At 56.4% G+C, this 13,038-nt stretch overlaps 3 protein-coding genes across 3 annotated transcripts; 1 reads left to right on the top strand and 2 right to left on the bottom strand.

Moving 5' to 3' along the window:
- Positions 1–4,582: 4,582 nt before the first annotated feature.
- Positions 4,583–6,519, top strand: PUNSTDRAFT_134015 (uncharacterized protein; the record flags this gene model as incomplete). Its single annotated transcript, XM_007383474.1, has 10 exons — positions 4,583–4,663; positions 4,719–4,784; positions 4,835–4,991; positions 5,046–5,085; positions 5,147–5,326; positions 5,380–5,434; positions 5,491–5,678; positions 5,743–5,749; positions 5,811–5,925; positions 6,251–6,519. 10 exons carry the CDS (start codon positions 4,583–4,585, stop codon positions 6,517–6,519), a joined length of 1,158 nt encoding a protein of 385 aa, XP_007383536.1.
- A 677-nt stretch (positions 6,520–7,196) lies between these two features.
- Positions 7,197–8,716, bottom strand: PUNSTDRAFT_113463 (uncharacterized protein; the record flags this gene model as incomplete). Its single annotated transcript, XM_007383473.1, has 3 exons — positions 7,197–8,097; positions 8,169–8,512; positions 8,570–8,716. The coding sequence occupies 3 exons, from the start codon at positions 8,714–8,716 to the stop codon at positions 7,197–7,199; spliced, it is 1,392 nt and encodes a 463-aa protein (XP_007383535.1).
- A 2,878-nt stretch (positions 8,717–11,594) lies between these two features.
- Positions 11,595–12,267, bottom strand: PUNSTDRAFT_134013 (uncharacterized protein; the record flags this gene model as incomplete). Its single annotated transcript, XM_007383472.1, has 2 exons — positions 11,595–11,982; positions 12,041–12,267. The coding sequence occupies 2 exons, from the start codon at positions 12,265–12,267 to the stop codon at positions 11,595–11,597; spliced, it is 615 nt and encodes a 204-aa protein (XP_007383534.1).
- Positions 12,268–13,038: the final 771 nt, after the last annotated feature.

Below are 13,038 nucleotides of genomic sequence, written 5' to 3'. Positions count from 1 at the left end.
CGCCTTTCTCTGATATAACGTCGAAAGCGGTGCAAATTAAACGTTCCTCTGCAGGTCGCCTGGCTTGGCTCCCCTCATCTTGCCAGATCCTGCCCTCGCCCGATATTTCGGCTGTCCAGATCGATATCGGCCGTATATCGAACGATAGGGGTCGTGGCGTTCGATGAGCTGGAATGTTCAGCACGTTGTTGAGAACGGTGGCTTCCGGAGACGATCAGCGCGGGGCACGAGGCTTTCTTGGATATCTAACATCTGTCCGCCGCCGAACATTCTCTCATGCGTGCATATGTTACACGTACAAGATCGTGGTCGCTAAACATCAAGAAGGAGAGACAAAACCAAGGTGCCAGAAAACAGCATTGAATTTGATGACCTCATGACACATGACCAGCTGGATCGTTCGACTCGAAGGCAGGCGTTTCATTTTGCTATCATTAGAGTGTATCTGCAGGTGGTAAAAGTTCTCGGCAGTAGCCAAAGATGTCCGCGGGGAGCCCCGCAAAAAAATGCAGTGCATGGTAAAAGTTCCACCCCACCTCGCCTGTGCTGCAGATACACTCTATTCCTGTGTTCCGCCGCCGCAGATCAGATTGCTACCTCAGGACGTCCAGCCGTCCTCGAGTCGCTGGCAATTCATCGTCAAAACGTGCCGTTATAATGAAAGCCTTCGTTAGACCATACCCCCGGACCGGCATGCGGTAGTAGCGTGCGCCATCCTTTCGGACTCGATCATATGTTGCCCGAAACCCGGACTATGGGCGGCCCGCTCCGGGGCATCCAGGCTTCAGGCTCATTCGCGTATACTTTGCTGCCGCTTCTCGAACGAGAACATTGCCATGGTTTCAGGCCTTGTAGCGGAGAGGTCGCCTCAATCGCAGCAATTTCGAATAGGTACACCTATACAACTCAAAATATTGCTTCGTGTCAAGCGCAACCACCTGTCCGACCGTGCCAATCAATGTCCTCGTGTCTGTCGATAATCTACCGGGCGCAGATTGGGAGCGTGTTGTTCGGATCGGAGGTGTCCTGCGTCGGCTCATGGAGATCCGCCGATTCCCCAGGGAGCAATAGCAAGCATGCCTCACGAACATCGAACATCGCGCGGTACTTTGACATTCGGCGGCAGGCAGATCGGCCTAACTACAGACACTCGTCGACTTGCTTAATGGCGATATCTCTTCCCGACACTCATGCGTCCCGGGTGCAATATCTCACTACTCGATGGCATGCAGATTATTGATCCGACCAGCGCCTTACAGCGACCCATCTGTAAGCGGCGTCCTTGGACCCCTCGTGCTCCGGCATTCAATTTCCCGCGAACGAGCTGTCTCGAACCATCTGCAATATTATTACCACTCGCGAATCGAGCTCACCGCTATGTACGACGCCCCTGCATTACACTCCTCCCGGACCATCCGTCCATGCGTTTCAGGCCTCGCACGTCTACCGTCTATTCAAGGGCATACGGTCGAACGCCACCCGGCATGACGCCGGAGGAGATCGACGCTTGCAGCGACACCAATGCGACGATAAACGCTGATAGCGTTGGTAGGTAGGTAGGTATATTCCCGGCGCGGTCCCAATAGCGGAACAACCGGTTGCCGCACCGCACGTCAATACACACGGTGGGTCCTGGAAGCCGATATGAACGCTCCATGCTCCAGGAGATAGGGATCAGATCGCCCCGCTGTGTGGCCGATCGCGTATAGCTCATTTTCGTCCGAGTGGATATGTATGACCAAGCAGCCTCGCGCCTCTTCTCGTCTCGATCCACCCGCGAGGATGAACGCATTGGTGATGCTCGGGGCGGTGAGTTGAGTTTGTGGGGCTGGGCGAGGGCGATACCATTACAGCTAACCCACGTAATTGGCGCTCTGCTCTCCCTGTGACATACGAGGTTGCTATTGGTATCAATCATCGCCGAACGATCGGTCGCCGACGACATATTTGCTTTACCACGCCCCATCTCATCTCGAAACCTTGTCCTGTACACCGATCGTCCCCGGCGGTAGGCATACCGTCTTCAGGTCTATACACGACTCAAATTCGATGCCCACGGCGAGGTACCTGGCCTTCCGCAGCACGGTCTACGTCACGGGACCGTGCATCCGAGTCGAAGAAAGCCGCAGCGTACGTACAGACTATCTTCAAGGTAATCACGGCGGGAGGGGCAGGGCGGGGCTCCGTCTCAGGCATGTGAATCCGGCGACTACGCCAATCCGGGTCTCGTGCATTCGCTCTAGTCCGCGGGGCGGGATCGATGCAAGATGAACGCTGGTCCTTGCAATGGCTACATTACGAACGCGACCATCACCTGCTGTGGTGTGGTATGATTCTATGTGAAGGACGGCCCTGCTGCTACATAGCGGTCACCGTCATGATCTTGTCAAACTGCGTCATCTCTACGAACCGGCGGTTCCAGCAGTGGTGCGCACAACCTCCGAAATGCTCCGTGGCGCTCGCTCTCGCTGAACGGATGAGGTTGAATTATCGGAAAACGAGTGGGCCACGTCGCGAAGGTAGGTTTTACTACGATGGCTTCAACAGGCAGATAAACTGACCACGGTCTGCACGGCGACCCTGCAGAGCGTGGTGCATGGAGTTGAGCGCCACATTAATCCTTTGTCGGTAAGGACGCAGGAATTTGGAACGGAAGTCCATATGTGGTCGCCTGATGAACGAACCTTGAACTTCGTGCTCGCGTCTTGTCTTGGCCGTCGCGAACGGCCGCCTGTGGTAGAGAAGGCTCGCCATTATCGGCTTTGCTTCCGGATGGCGTCTCGGATGTATGTTATACCAAAGGTCCAAGTTAGGTCCGGGTCGAGAAGTTGCTTCCTCTCCTGCGCGTTCCGGAACCGCGGAACCTGAAGAAGCGAGGGAAATAACAGAAGAAGAATCGGTTGCTGCTCGTAGATGTCTTGATGCAGGACATTGTCTCAGTGAAATAGAAACACGCCCGATGCCTGGTGCCGGTTCATGCCAGTACCGTTCCTACCCGATGGAACAGGCCGACTTCGGTCGTGGGTGGCGCCAAGCGGTCGCTAGAAGGGCCAGCTGACCCGTACGAGTCTGAGAAAGCTTCCCTCGTAGACTTCCTAGATGCCCAGGATAAAGCCCATCTTCTGTTAGCAATATATCAAGACGTAGTTTTGGCGCGGCTCACCTGCTAGACCGCTTTCAGCATACGTTTACGAGCCTTCTTCGATATCGACCTGTTAATGTGGTAGATAGAAGGAGAACTTGCCGAGGGGCGTGTGCGGTTCGGAAAGACGTAACTTCCAGCATTGTAGACGCAGGACTTCCAGCCTGTAGGGTGCGGCGATGACAAGAACATCTTCACCTTCGTAAATCAACGAGGCGGGAATTCATCAACTTCGGACGTCAACGAGTTCAGTAGTATACTCATACTACTACTCGTACCGCGCTGGGTGGATGACAATTCCGAGACACGCGCATGCGCTAGCAAAGAGCAACCTGAAGTTTGAACGCCGTGGAGTCGGGCGAGTTCAAGTGAACATTCCACAGCAATGCAGGGACGTGGTTCTGGTCCAAGGGCGAGGACAGCTCGCGGGCAGCAGCCTCTCCCTATTTGGACGGACGGGAGTTGCCGGATTGTTGTCTCCCGCCATCACAATAGTAATCATCGTCGTGGAACTGCAAGTAGACAAATCCGCCCACCCGAGAGTCGATGGTGCGGCTCAGAAAACGGAAATATCAAGCGCGTCGCGGATTTATCAGTGTTCACATAGACGGGACTACGACCCATGACGGTCGTTGCACGAGTGCAGTACGGAGGCACAAGATCCGATCAGAGGTGTGTGTAGACAAGAACTTGATTCGGAACCCGTACTGATGCAGGAGCACCGCTGCGCAGGTATGACATGCCCGTCGTGTACACGACAGCAATAAGTATGTCGACAAAAATGCTAGAAAGAGACGCAAGATAAACGAACTCGCCTCCGGTTCTACACTGCTTGATCCATGGCCGAGAAAGTAGAACCCAGATTGGAGATTGTACAAGTATACCAGGCACCGGTATCATCGCGGTGAATTACCGCGAGAGGCAAACCTATGCGACCCCTGAAAAAAGAGATCTTGTTCAACAGTCCTCCGGCGCAAGATAAGAAGTGACTCACGATCATTGCCGCTCGCACAACATACTACACGGGCGATCCGGAGATGAAAGCAGCTCATACCAATCCTAAAAAACCTTGGATCTGGAGCTGTAGCTAGGGCTGCGTAGGTATGCCACTGGCGAAGTGAGCGTCAAGCGTCAGTTATCGTGGGAAAACATTACTGCCCCAGTGAGACCAGGGGTCCCCACAGATCGTAGATTCTTTCCCCCAGTAACCCCGCCCAGTTACGAATAACTTTCATCAAGTCTCCCAAGCTTATTGCTGCGTCGACCCAGAACAATGTTGATGCTTCCCTTCATTGTGGCCTCGAGCGCGAAGCTATATATTCCTCCTTGAGCTGGACGCTCCTTTCCCTGGGCAGGCCCTACTTTACGAAACTTCGCGCTAGAACGCCTTGTTGATCCGTCTTCTGGGACTGCGTCGCCGGCCGACCAATACACCGCGTCATGGGTGTATACGGGGATACTGCTTCGATGCTGGGAAGCTCTGTTCAGCTCTACTCTGGGTCTGATGAGGCAGGTGTCTTGGTGAGTGCCCAAGTTCGATACGTTGGTCCGTTCATCTGACCTTGTTCGACACAAGGCCATCGTGGTTTCCAGCGCGCTTTCACTCCTCGTGACGCTGATCATGGCCGTTATGATGACCCCGGTTTGTGTTACGCACTGTGTGGTCTTATGCAAATGCTGACGATCAATTAGGTTTTGCTTCACCGCCCGAAAGGGCCCAGGAGTCATGTCGCTCCTATACTATCGTCACTTATGGCAGCGACCGTGCTCCAGGCGGTTGGTTCACTCATGAACCTTCGTTGGGTGCTCCAAGGGTATGCCGACAACAGCACGTTTTGCAGCGCTCAAGGTTAGGACTTAGTCCACACATGGTTATACCCCGGGTTGACAGAAGGACTCTCAGGTGCATTAAAGAACACGGGGAACGTTGGAATTGCCGTATGGTATGACTGTTCAGCTCGATGTCGATCTGTGCATATATTTGACACCCGTGATTCATCCTAGGTCTTTCCTCACGGCAGCATACTCTTTCGATCGCCTGTTCTTGCGAGATACCTGCACTAGACTTGGAAAATGGCTCCTACTCATCGGAGGATGGACTGCCGTCGCATTTGTTCCTCTCATCGGTCGCGTGGCCATACAGCGCAAATCCAATGGTCCTTACTTCGGTGTATCTGGTCTGTGGTATGTATTAAAACGCAACTTCGTCCGCTTCCAGCTGACACAGAATGCGTTAGGTGTTGGATCACAGATGAATACCCGGTCGAGCGCTTCATGCTCGAGTACTTCATCGTACGATCTCCGTCTTGTTCTATTGCCTATCTCCGATTCCGATCACATTTGGACAGGAATTCCTCTCCGCGGGACTGTCGTTCATCCTCTACATGGCGGTACTCCTGCGCGTGCGCGGCAATCTGGCGCAGAGCAACGGAAAATGGCGCTTGCGCTGGGTGTCCAAGGAAGACGCGTGGCAGCTCGCCATCAGCCGCGACCTCATCGATTCGCTCATGCAAAAAGTCGCTCTGTTCGCTGTTCTGTGCGTATTTATAGCCTTGCATGGCCCGCTATATTCGATCTGACGATCTGGTCTTCTTCAATAGGTTCCCGGTGAGTAAAGTTAACGTATATGGGCGCTGTTGTTGATGCACGAACTGACATCCATCACCAGGTTGCATACGGTATCTTGCTCGTCCCTATCGCGCTCGCTCGCTTCACAGAGTTTGCGGGCAAGGACGTGCCGCTTTGGGCGACGGTGCTGGCTGATATGATCTTCAACTTGACGGGTGAGTGATTCATCTGTCATCTCGTCTGGTCCGCTGCTCCGCCGTGGTCCATCGACCCGGCGCGTTGGCTGGTCGCTTCCGAACGGACGGCACCAATGCCCGATCCTCTGCGTGATCTAGATGACCGAAGAGGCCGGAGCAGCGATGGTCTTGGTGGACCATACATGCGCCTGAGCGCAGCGCTGGGCGCATCCCCCTTTTGATTTCATTATCATACCTCTCCGAAGATCCCTCCGCCCTTATCACTCGCGTCGTTTCGTCGTCGCCCAAGCATCGCCCCGAGCTCCCTCCAATCACCTCGCTAACTCCCCTTCTCACACGTTAGGGGCCGTGGACGCGATCCTGATCCTGGTCTTGCGGCGCAAGCTTCCCGAGATGGCGGCACTGCCTGACCTGAGCACCAAGCGCCAGAAGGTCGACCTCGACGATCCGCTGGGAAAGGTGGGCATCACGCCCTTCTTCGTCCAGCGCCCGACCGGCGGCGATGATCTCGAGCGTATGGTCACCGCGGAGGAGAAGGAACGCGATAGGATGAGCCTCAGTTCTGTCGATATGATGTCTCATCCACCTTTGAAGGCGCGCGATGTCATTTGATGATCACGGGCCTGCAGCCAGTTGCTTTCAGCTGGACCTGTTTGATTGTCGTATCGGAATGTGCTTACGATACCCTTCACTATATTGCGCTGGCGCGTACTTGGCCCATTCATACCCTTGCATTATGGTAATCGACAACGTAAGGTAGATGTCGAGCAGCATGTAAAGTACCGTGTATGTAACTTTGGATAACAGCCGTGTCCTTATAGTTCGTGCGTGATGTCACCGAGACGAGTCTAACAAACATGATACAGGCATAAATAGAAGATAAGTGATGCTTATGATACATACGAATGGGCCGGTGAATGAATGCAGCGCTGAGAGGGTATCGATGGTACTGAAAGCCCAGTGAAAGGAAGAGAACCTGATGGGAAACACCAGAGAAATAACAAATGAAGAAAGCATAGAGCAGCGCCCCAAAGCGGGCACAGCATCAGGCGTCGTTTACCATGCCGTCGGAAGGCGATGGATAGCGTTGCATCTCCCACGCTGGTACTTACGGGATTTCGAGGAAGGTCCGATAGCCATCAAAGTTCGTCGTCTTTACTTCTCCCGCCCGCTCTCATCCTCTTTCGCTCGAACCGGCCACCCCGAGATGGTTGCGCGGGCCAACCCGAACTACACGGCCTCGGCCATACAGAGCACCGCGTTCTCATAGATCGTCTCCACCCGACCGCTCACGCTACGATGGTGCGCGAGAAGCCGGATGCGGTCACGACGCCAGAGAGGCGGATGCCGGAGCAGGAGAGTTGCAGCGCGCGCAAAGCTGTCGAGTCGTCGGTGGGGGTGTAGAGCGCATCATCATCATCCTCGTCGTCGGAGATGGGCTCCTCTTCGTCAGGCACGGCGGTGACGTTGATCTCCTTGATACCGTACTGGGCGAGGACGGCGGCGGGGGAGAAGACGCCCTCGAGCGCCTCGCAGCAGTCGTCGATGTCGTCCTCGTAGCACTTGATCGAGAGGCGCTCCAGGGGCGAGTCGCTGAGCGCGGTGAGCGTCGACTGCAGGGGCGACTCCTCCTCCGGGTGCAGGTTCGCGAGCGGGAACTGCTGCGTGAGGTTGACGGTCTTGAGCGAGGGAAGGCGGGGCTTGGCCGGGGACGCGGGGACCGCGGCCGTCGGAAGCTGGTGCCGCTGTTGCCCGCCGCCGACCAGGCCCAGGACGGCCTCGGGTGCCAACGGGGAGCTGAGCGTGAGCTCGGAGATGGAGACGGAATGCGCGATCGCCGGGTTGGCGAGGACGGCGTGGAGGTGCGATTGGTTCTCGCAGGGGGAGGCGTGCGCGCAGCTGCCGAGGCGCAGGCGCTGCAGCGGACCGTGCACGGGCGCGGAGGCCCACTGTTCGTCGCCGAGGTGGGTGTCTTCGACTGCGAGCGAGACGAGGCGGGGGAGGGAGAGCAGGGACGGCAACGCGAGTCGCGTGTCGGCCGGGGCGAGGATGCCCTCGTCTCCGGCGCAGACGGGGACGCCGGTTCCGACGAGCTCGGGGGCGTACGAGGACGAGCGAGAGATGCGCCGGAGGGAGAGGTGGGTGAGGGACGGCACGGAGAGCGCGATGGAGACCACGAGCCGCTCGCTACTGCATGTGGAGGGTGGCGACGTCAGTACTCTGTTTGCGTGAGCGCGAGGAGGACGGAGATGGGGACGTACATGGGCATCTGGGCCTCGTCGCCCCAGTTGGAGATGCAGAGGCGCCGGAGCTTGTGCAGGCGCGCGAATTGGGGCACGACGCGCGAGGCGAGCGACTTGGAGAGGGTGAGCGAGAGTTCTTCGAGATCGGGGCAGCGGGCGAGCAAGGTGGCCACCGCGTCGGTGCGAGTTGGAACCTCATCGGAGTCGGTTTTGGAGGAGGAGGAGGCGAAGGGGCCTTGGAAGCAGCGTTCGTCGTTCGTAGACTTGGTGCAGATACTGAGGCGCCTGGTGTAGCGGGTGCGATCGGCAGGCACGTTGGCGATGAACGATCGCAGGGACTCGTAACTGGTCAAGCGCAGATCCTATGGCACTGTGAGTCCTCGTTATCGCTTTGGCAGTAGCGGCCGATCGCAGCATACCTTGTACATCGCCGGGATGCACGTCGTGTAGGTCGTAGAGTCTACCCGGGCCAGCGAGTTGACCTCGTTCAGGCCGAGGTAGTCGATCACGGCCAACTTCATCTCCGCTGGGAGCGCAGCCCAAGATACAGCGAGGGTAGAAGACATGGGCGAGGAAGTTCGGTCACTGGGGATGTTACGGCGGTGGCTGAGACGTGTGTCTGTAGGTTCAACGGGGCAGCCTCATGGATGTTTTGTACCAGGCGAGAAGGCCAGGTGGCGTCGCCGGCGGGGGTGGAGAGTATCCGCGGCCCTTGATTGTCGGAATTTCGGTTGGGCTCGAGAGATGATCAGCCTTGGGCGAGCGAAACGTAAGTCGCCGCAGGCTTCGGAGGCAGCCTCCGCCGGCGCTTCCATTCCGCGCCTCGTAGTAGCCTTGCGCACCTGCCCTCTACGTTCGCTGGCAGTCAGCTTCTGCGTCCTGTGCGACCAGAGACATGCCTATTCGCCAGCGTACGCAATACATATCGCAGGCGGCATACGGCAGCCCTTGGTCGCCAATTTCATACGTTCGGTACCTGCCCTTTCGGAGACCCCGAGGGAAACGGAGAGATCGTCTGCACGAGAAATTTCCTGATCTTTTCCACCATCAAGCGTCTTCGAAGGCGCATGGACGACGCACGGATCAGCCTCCCATCCTCTCGTCGTCATCAACATGGCTGCAGCCTGTCCGTCGCGAGTTGCAACCGGTCTGAAAACATCACGCATTCTTTCACGCCTGCGCCGCCTGCCATCCGACCGACACGGGTGTACCTGCGTGCCTGCCTTTGCGGTAGTCCTGAATGTATCCCACCTCTGCCCCTCCAGACAGGGCCCCGACGTGCACCGCGAACGCTGCTAGGCTCGGAACACGCGCGTCGAATCGGAGCGTTACCTCCCCCGGGGCCCCGAGCCTCGTCATGCTCCGGGTCGTCGTCCCACTCTGGCGTTCTGGACTCTGGAGCATTGTTGACGATATCTCAAGACACCGGCCGACGCCGAGCCACACCCCCCGAAGCGCTCACTTTACCCCGCCTTTCACCGCCAAGCGCACCCTCCTATTGGCGCGGACCCGCCCCCATGCATGTCGCCAAAGGGTCCAAGCACCGGTACGCGGCACAGGCCGGGCTAAATTTGGGCGTGCGCGACTGTGCGCCGCTTGATATTCCACCGTGAGCCGGCATCTCAACAGCGGTGCAGGCCACTGTTCCCAGTTACTTACCGGCGAAGACGCCGGAACAAATTCCCCAGAGAGCTCCCAGAGGGGGGTGGCCTGCCAAACACGCCCACGCAGATGCAGATCGCGACCTGGCTTCTCGCAGCTGTGTTCCAGGCGCAAGGCTGTGTACGTATGTACGGGTATCCCCCCCACTTCCCACGTATGCCTGCATACGCGACCGGTGGTTATCGACTGCCGCCGCCGCGAGGGGCAAAGCTCGATCTGCGACTCGTTCGACGATGGACTGACGTTCACACCGGACGGCGTTCAACGTTCAACGTTTCCCCATCCCATCAGCGTGCGCAGGGACGCGCCGACGAGCGCAATTCCCGGGCGCGCACGGAAGTTCCGCGCCCACTCACCCGCTGCCACCGGAGGACGAAGCTGCAGGGAGCGGGACGCCGTCCGCAGCCCCGATGCTCCGTTGGGCAACTCGGTCTCGTCGAGGCCACGCCACTACCATGCTGAACCCTCCTCTCCCCCGTCCGTCCCGCCTGCGCTCCGTGCGTCCGCCTCCGGATTCGTCATCGTATATAGTACGTGTCGGACCCGGAAATAAAGTGACATATCCGATATACTCATCCCGACGTTATCGGTCATCCGTGTTGACTCGAGTAATATGTCTGCGTTCAGTCCCCTTGGGGCGTCTGCTCGCTTGAACGTTTCGCGGCGAAGGATCTATCGAACTGTCTGTTGCGATGCCGCTTTGCGTCGCTCTCCTCCGCGAAACGCGTCTGTCGCCCCTACGCCATCCCATCAGCTGGATACTTTTGCATCAAGGCGTTCAACCCCCCCGTTTGGTCGTGGTGATGGCGAGAACGAAAGGAAGGTCGAAAGCTATCGATCGACTGTGCGATCGAGTCTCCCGGGCTGTGCAACTCCTCTATAGCTTGGAGCAAACGGCGATCTCTGGGCTGGAGGGGTGCTTCATGATTCATCGGCCGAGTGGGGACTACATGGGAATCTTGGTGCTGCCGTTCGTCGCTCGACCAATCACGCAGGGACGTCTCACAAGCGATTTCCGGAAATTTCTGCGCTCTGCAGCCTATGACTAAGGCCTGGATCGAGATACGCACCATTGCCCAATATCTCCGTCGTCGATCCCGTATGAGCGTTGTGTTCCGTTTCATGTCTGGCGTCATTACAGCCGAGTACCGCGACAACGTATGCATGCGCTTACTGCTGCCTGCTCCGTGTACGACGTTTTTGTCTCCCGCCAAAGGAGTGCCGGTGCTATAATATCGCTCAGGGTCACATCACTACAGGGTGCAGATGAGTACAACTACTGCTGAAAAGATGCTACGGTCCAACAGCGCTCTGCGCAGAGTTGACGGAAGATGTACCTAGCATCTGTACCTAGCATCCCGATTCGATGTAGTTCAGTGCGCAGCATTCAGAATCCCTGATATCGCGCGAACATCCTATAGTAATCCGTCTTTCTGTCAAATGACAGTGGTATGGAACGGAACGTAGTCAACCCGATACGGGCGGGGATTAGGATCAGAATTTGGCAGCGCGAGCCGGCGGAGACTGTCGTCATGTTCTTACAAATGGAACACGATTATCCATACACTATACTTTACACAGTTGCTTCAAAGCTTAGTTCAGACAACACGAGTGTGGATATCCGCAAAATATTACGATTAGGGGTACATCGGTAGAATAGCCTACTATATAGATGCGATGATGAATGGGATACAAGTACAGATATGCGCGAGTTTCCGGATGAGATAACCTAATAACAGGGATTCAGACAGCATTGACAAACGGCACATGATAGGTGGGCATTCACGGTCCGCATGTTCCCTCCTTCAGTAAAATCAATGTTTCCGCAGCATCTAGCGTCTCTAGAGCAGCCACAACAAGCATCCTGACGGTGTTCCCGAACGCAGTGGATTTGGACGTAGCAGCAGGGATCGGATTGAAGAAAGGCCGTAACGCCACGGGAAGACTGGCGGAGCCGAATTCCGCCATAACCTTCGACGGTTCGTCGGTCTCGATAGACGTTGCAGACAACGAGGTGGCAGGAGTGAGCGGCGTCATCGAGTTGGACCGGCTTGTCGCCTGCGACGAGACCGACGAACTAGACGCGTTCGACGCGGATTTAAGTCGAGCCGTGGTTCTTGTATCTCTCTGCCGGCGATTTTGGAACCAGACAGTAACCTTCTTCTCCGTCCTGAGCGACATGTTTTAGCATCATTGGAGGCTTCGTGAAATCCAGGACATAAAAGTACCAGCCAATCTCGAACCCGAGTCCCACCTTCTCCTCCGTGGTGGGGTATGGGTTGGCCGCAAAGAATCGCTCTAACTTCTCTGCATGCTCGGGGCTCGCGCGATGGCCTTTTAATGAGTCGCGCGATTGACCTTCGGTCGCCGCCGCGTTCGTGCGGGACGCATGAGCACGAGTCGCTTGTTTCGCGGCGGGGCGACGATTTGCGCGCGGAGCTTGCACCTTCGGCATAACCAAGTAACAAAAGAGATGAAAGAGGTATTTGGGTATAGTGGGAGGCAGGGATGAAACCGCTGGTAGAATGACGGCGCTTTTGTATTGAGGCGCGTATGGTCTCTTTCATCATAGTGAACCCCGCAAAGCCACGAGCCACAATGGGTAGTTTTGTGTTGGCCACAGTCGTAACTATATGGCGACATGGAGATAACGACAAGACCCACCGGACGGTCAAATGTTGCAGCACTCTGAACAAAGTTCATATTCAAGATCTGATACGGCCCTAGTAAACGAATGAAATAGCCAGTCTGAGAGCTGAATCACCGATTTTGAGCCAAGCTGGAGCCGGTCACGGTACCCATGCCAGACCACAAGGCGGCAGTTGGTATGACAGTCGTCAATGGGGGCCATGCACAATCTGACAAGAGGCCAGGGTTAGTTTCTCAACGATTCTTACTATATCATGGGCATTCAGACTTCATTAATACCAGTCAAAGCGTGGCATGAGCTGGTTATTGGGATGACCTGAGAGATTTCCGGGTGACCGTTTGGATGCGCGATGCATTGTAGAATATGCGGTGGCCACGTGTGAGAGCAACGTCGATCCCATAGACCCTTGAGTGTACAAGTTGAAAGCAACATGATCAAGGAACGAGACATTGAGGGAATACCGAGTCGATCAAGTACTTGAACACGTACCCGACCGACCTGCAACTTGGGGGCAGCGGTCGCGGGCGCTAACATAGTGGGGACCCGCAACAATGCGTCGCCGTGTAACAGAGGTCT

Source organism: Punctularia strigosozonata (assembly GCF_000264995.1).
Source record: "Punctularia strigosozonata HHB-11173 SS5 unplaced genomic scaffold PUNSTscaffold_6, whole genome shotgun sequence".
Lineage (NCBI taxonomy): Eukaryota > Fungi > Basidiomycota > Agaricomycetes > Corticiales > Punctulariaceae > Punctularia > Punctularia strigosozonata.
Note: the sequence above shows the minus strand (reverse complement) of the source record. Positions and strands in the feature narration are given on the sequence as shown.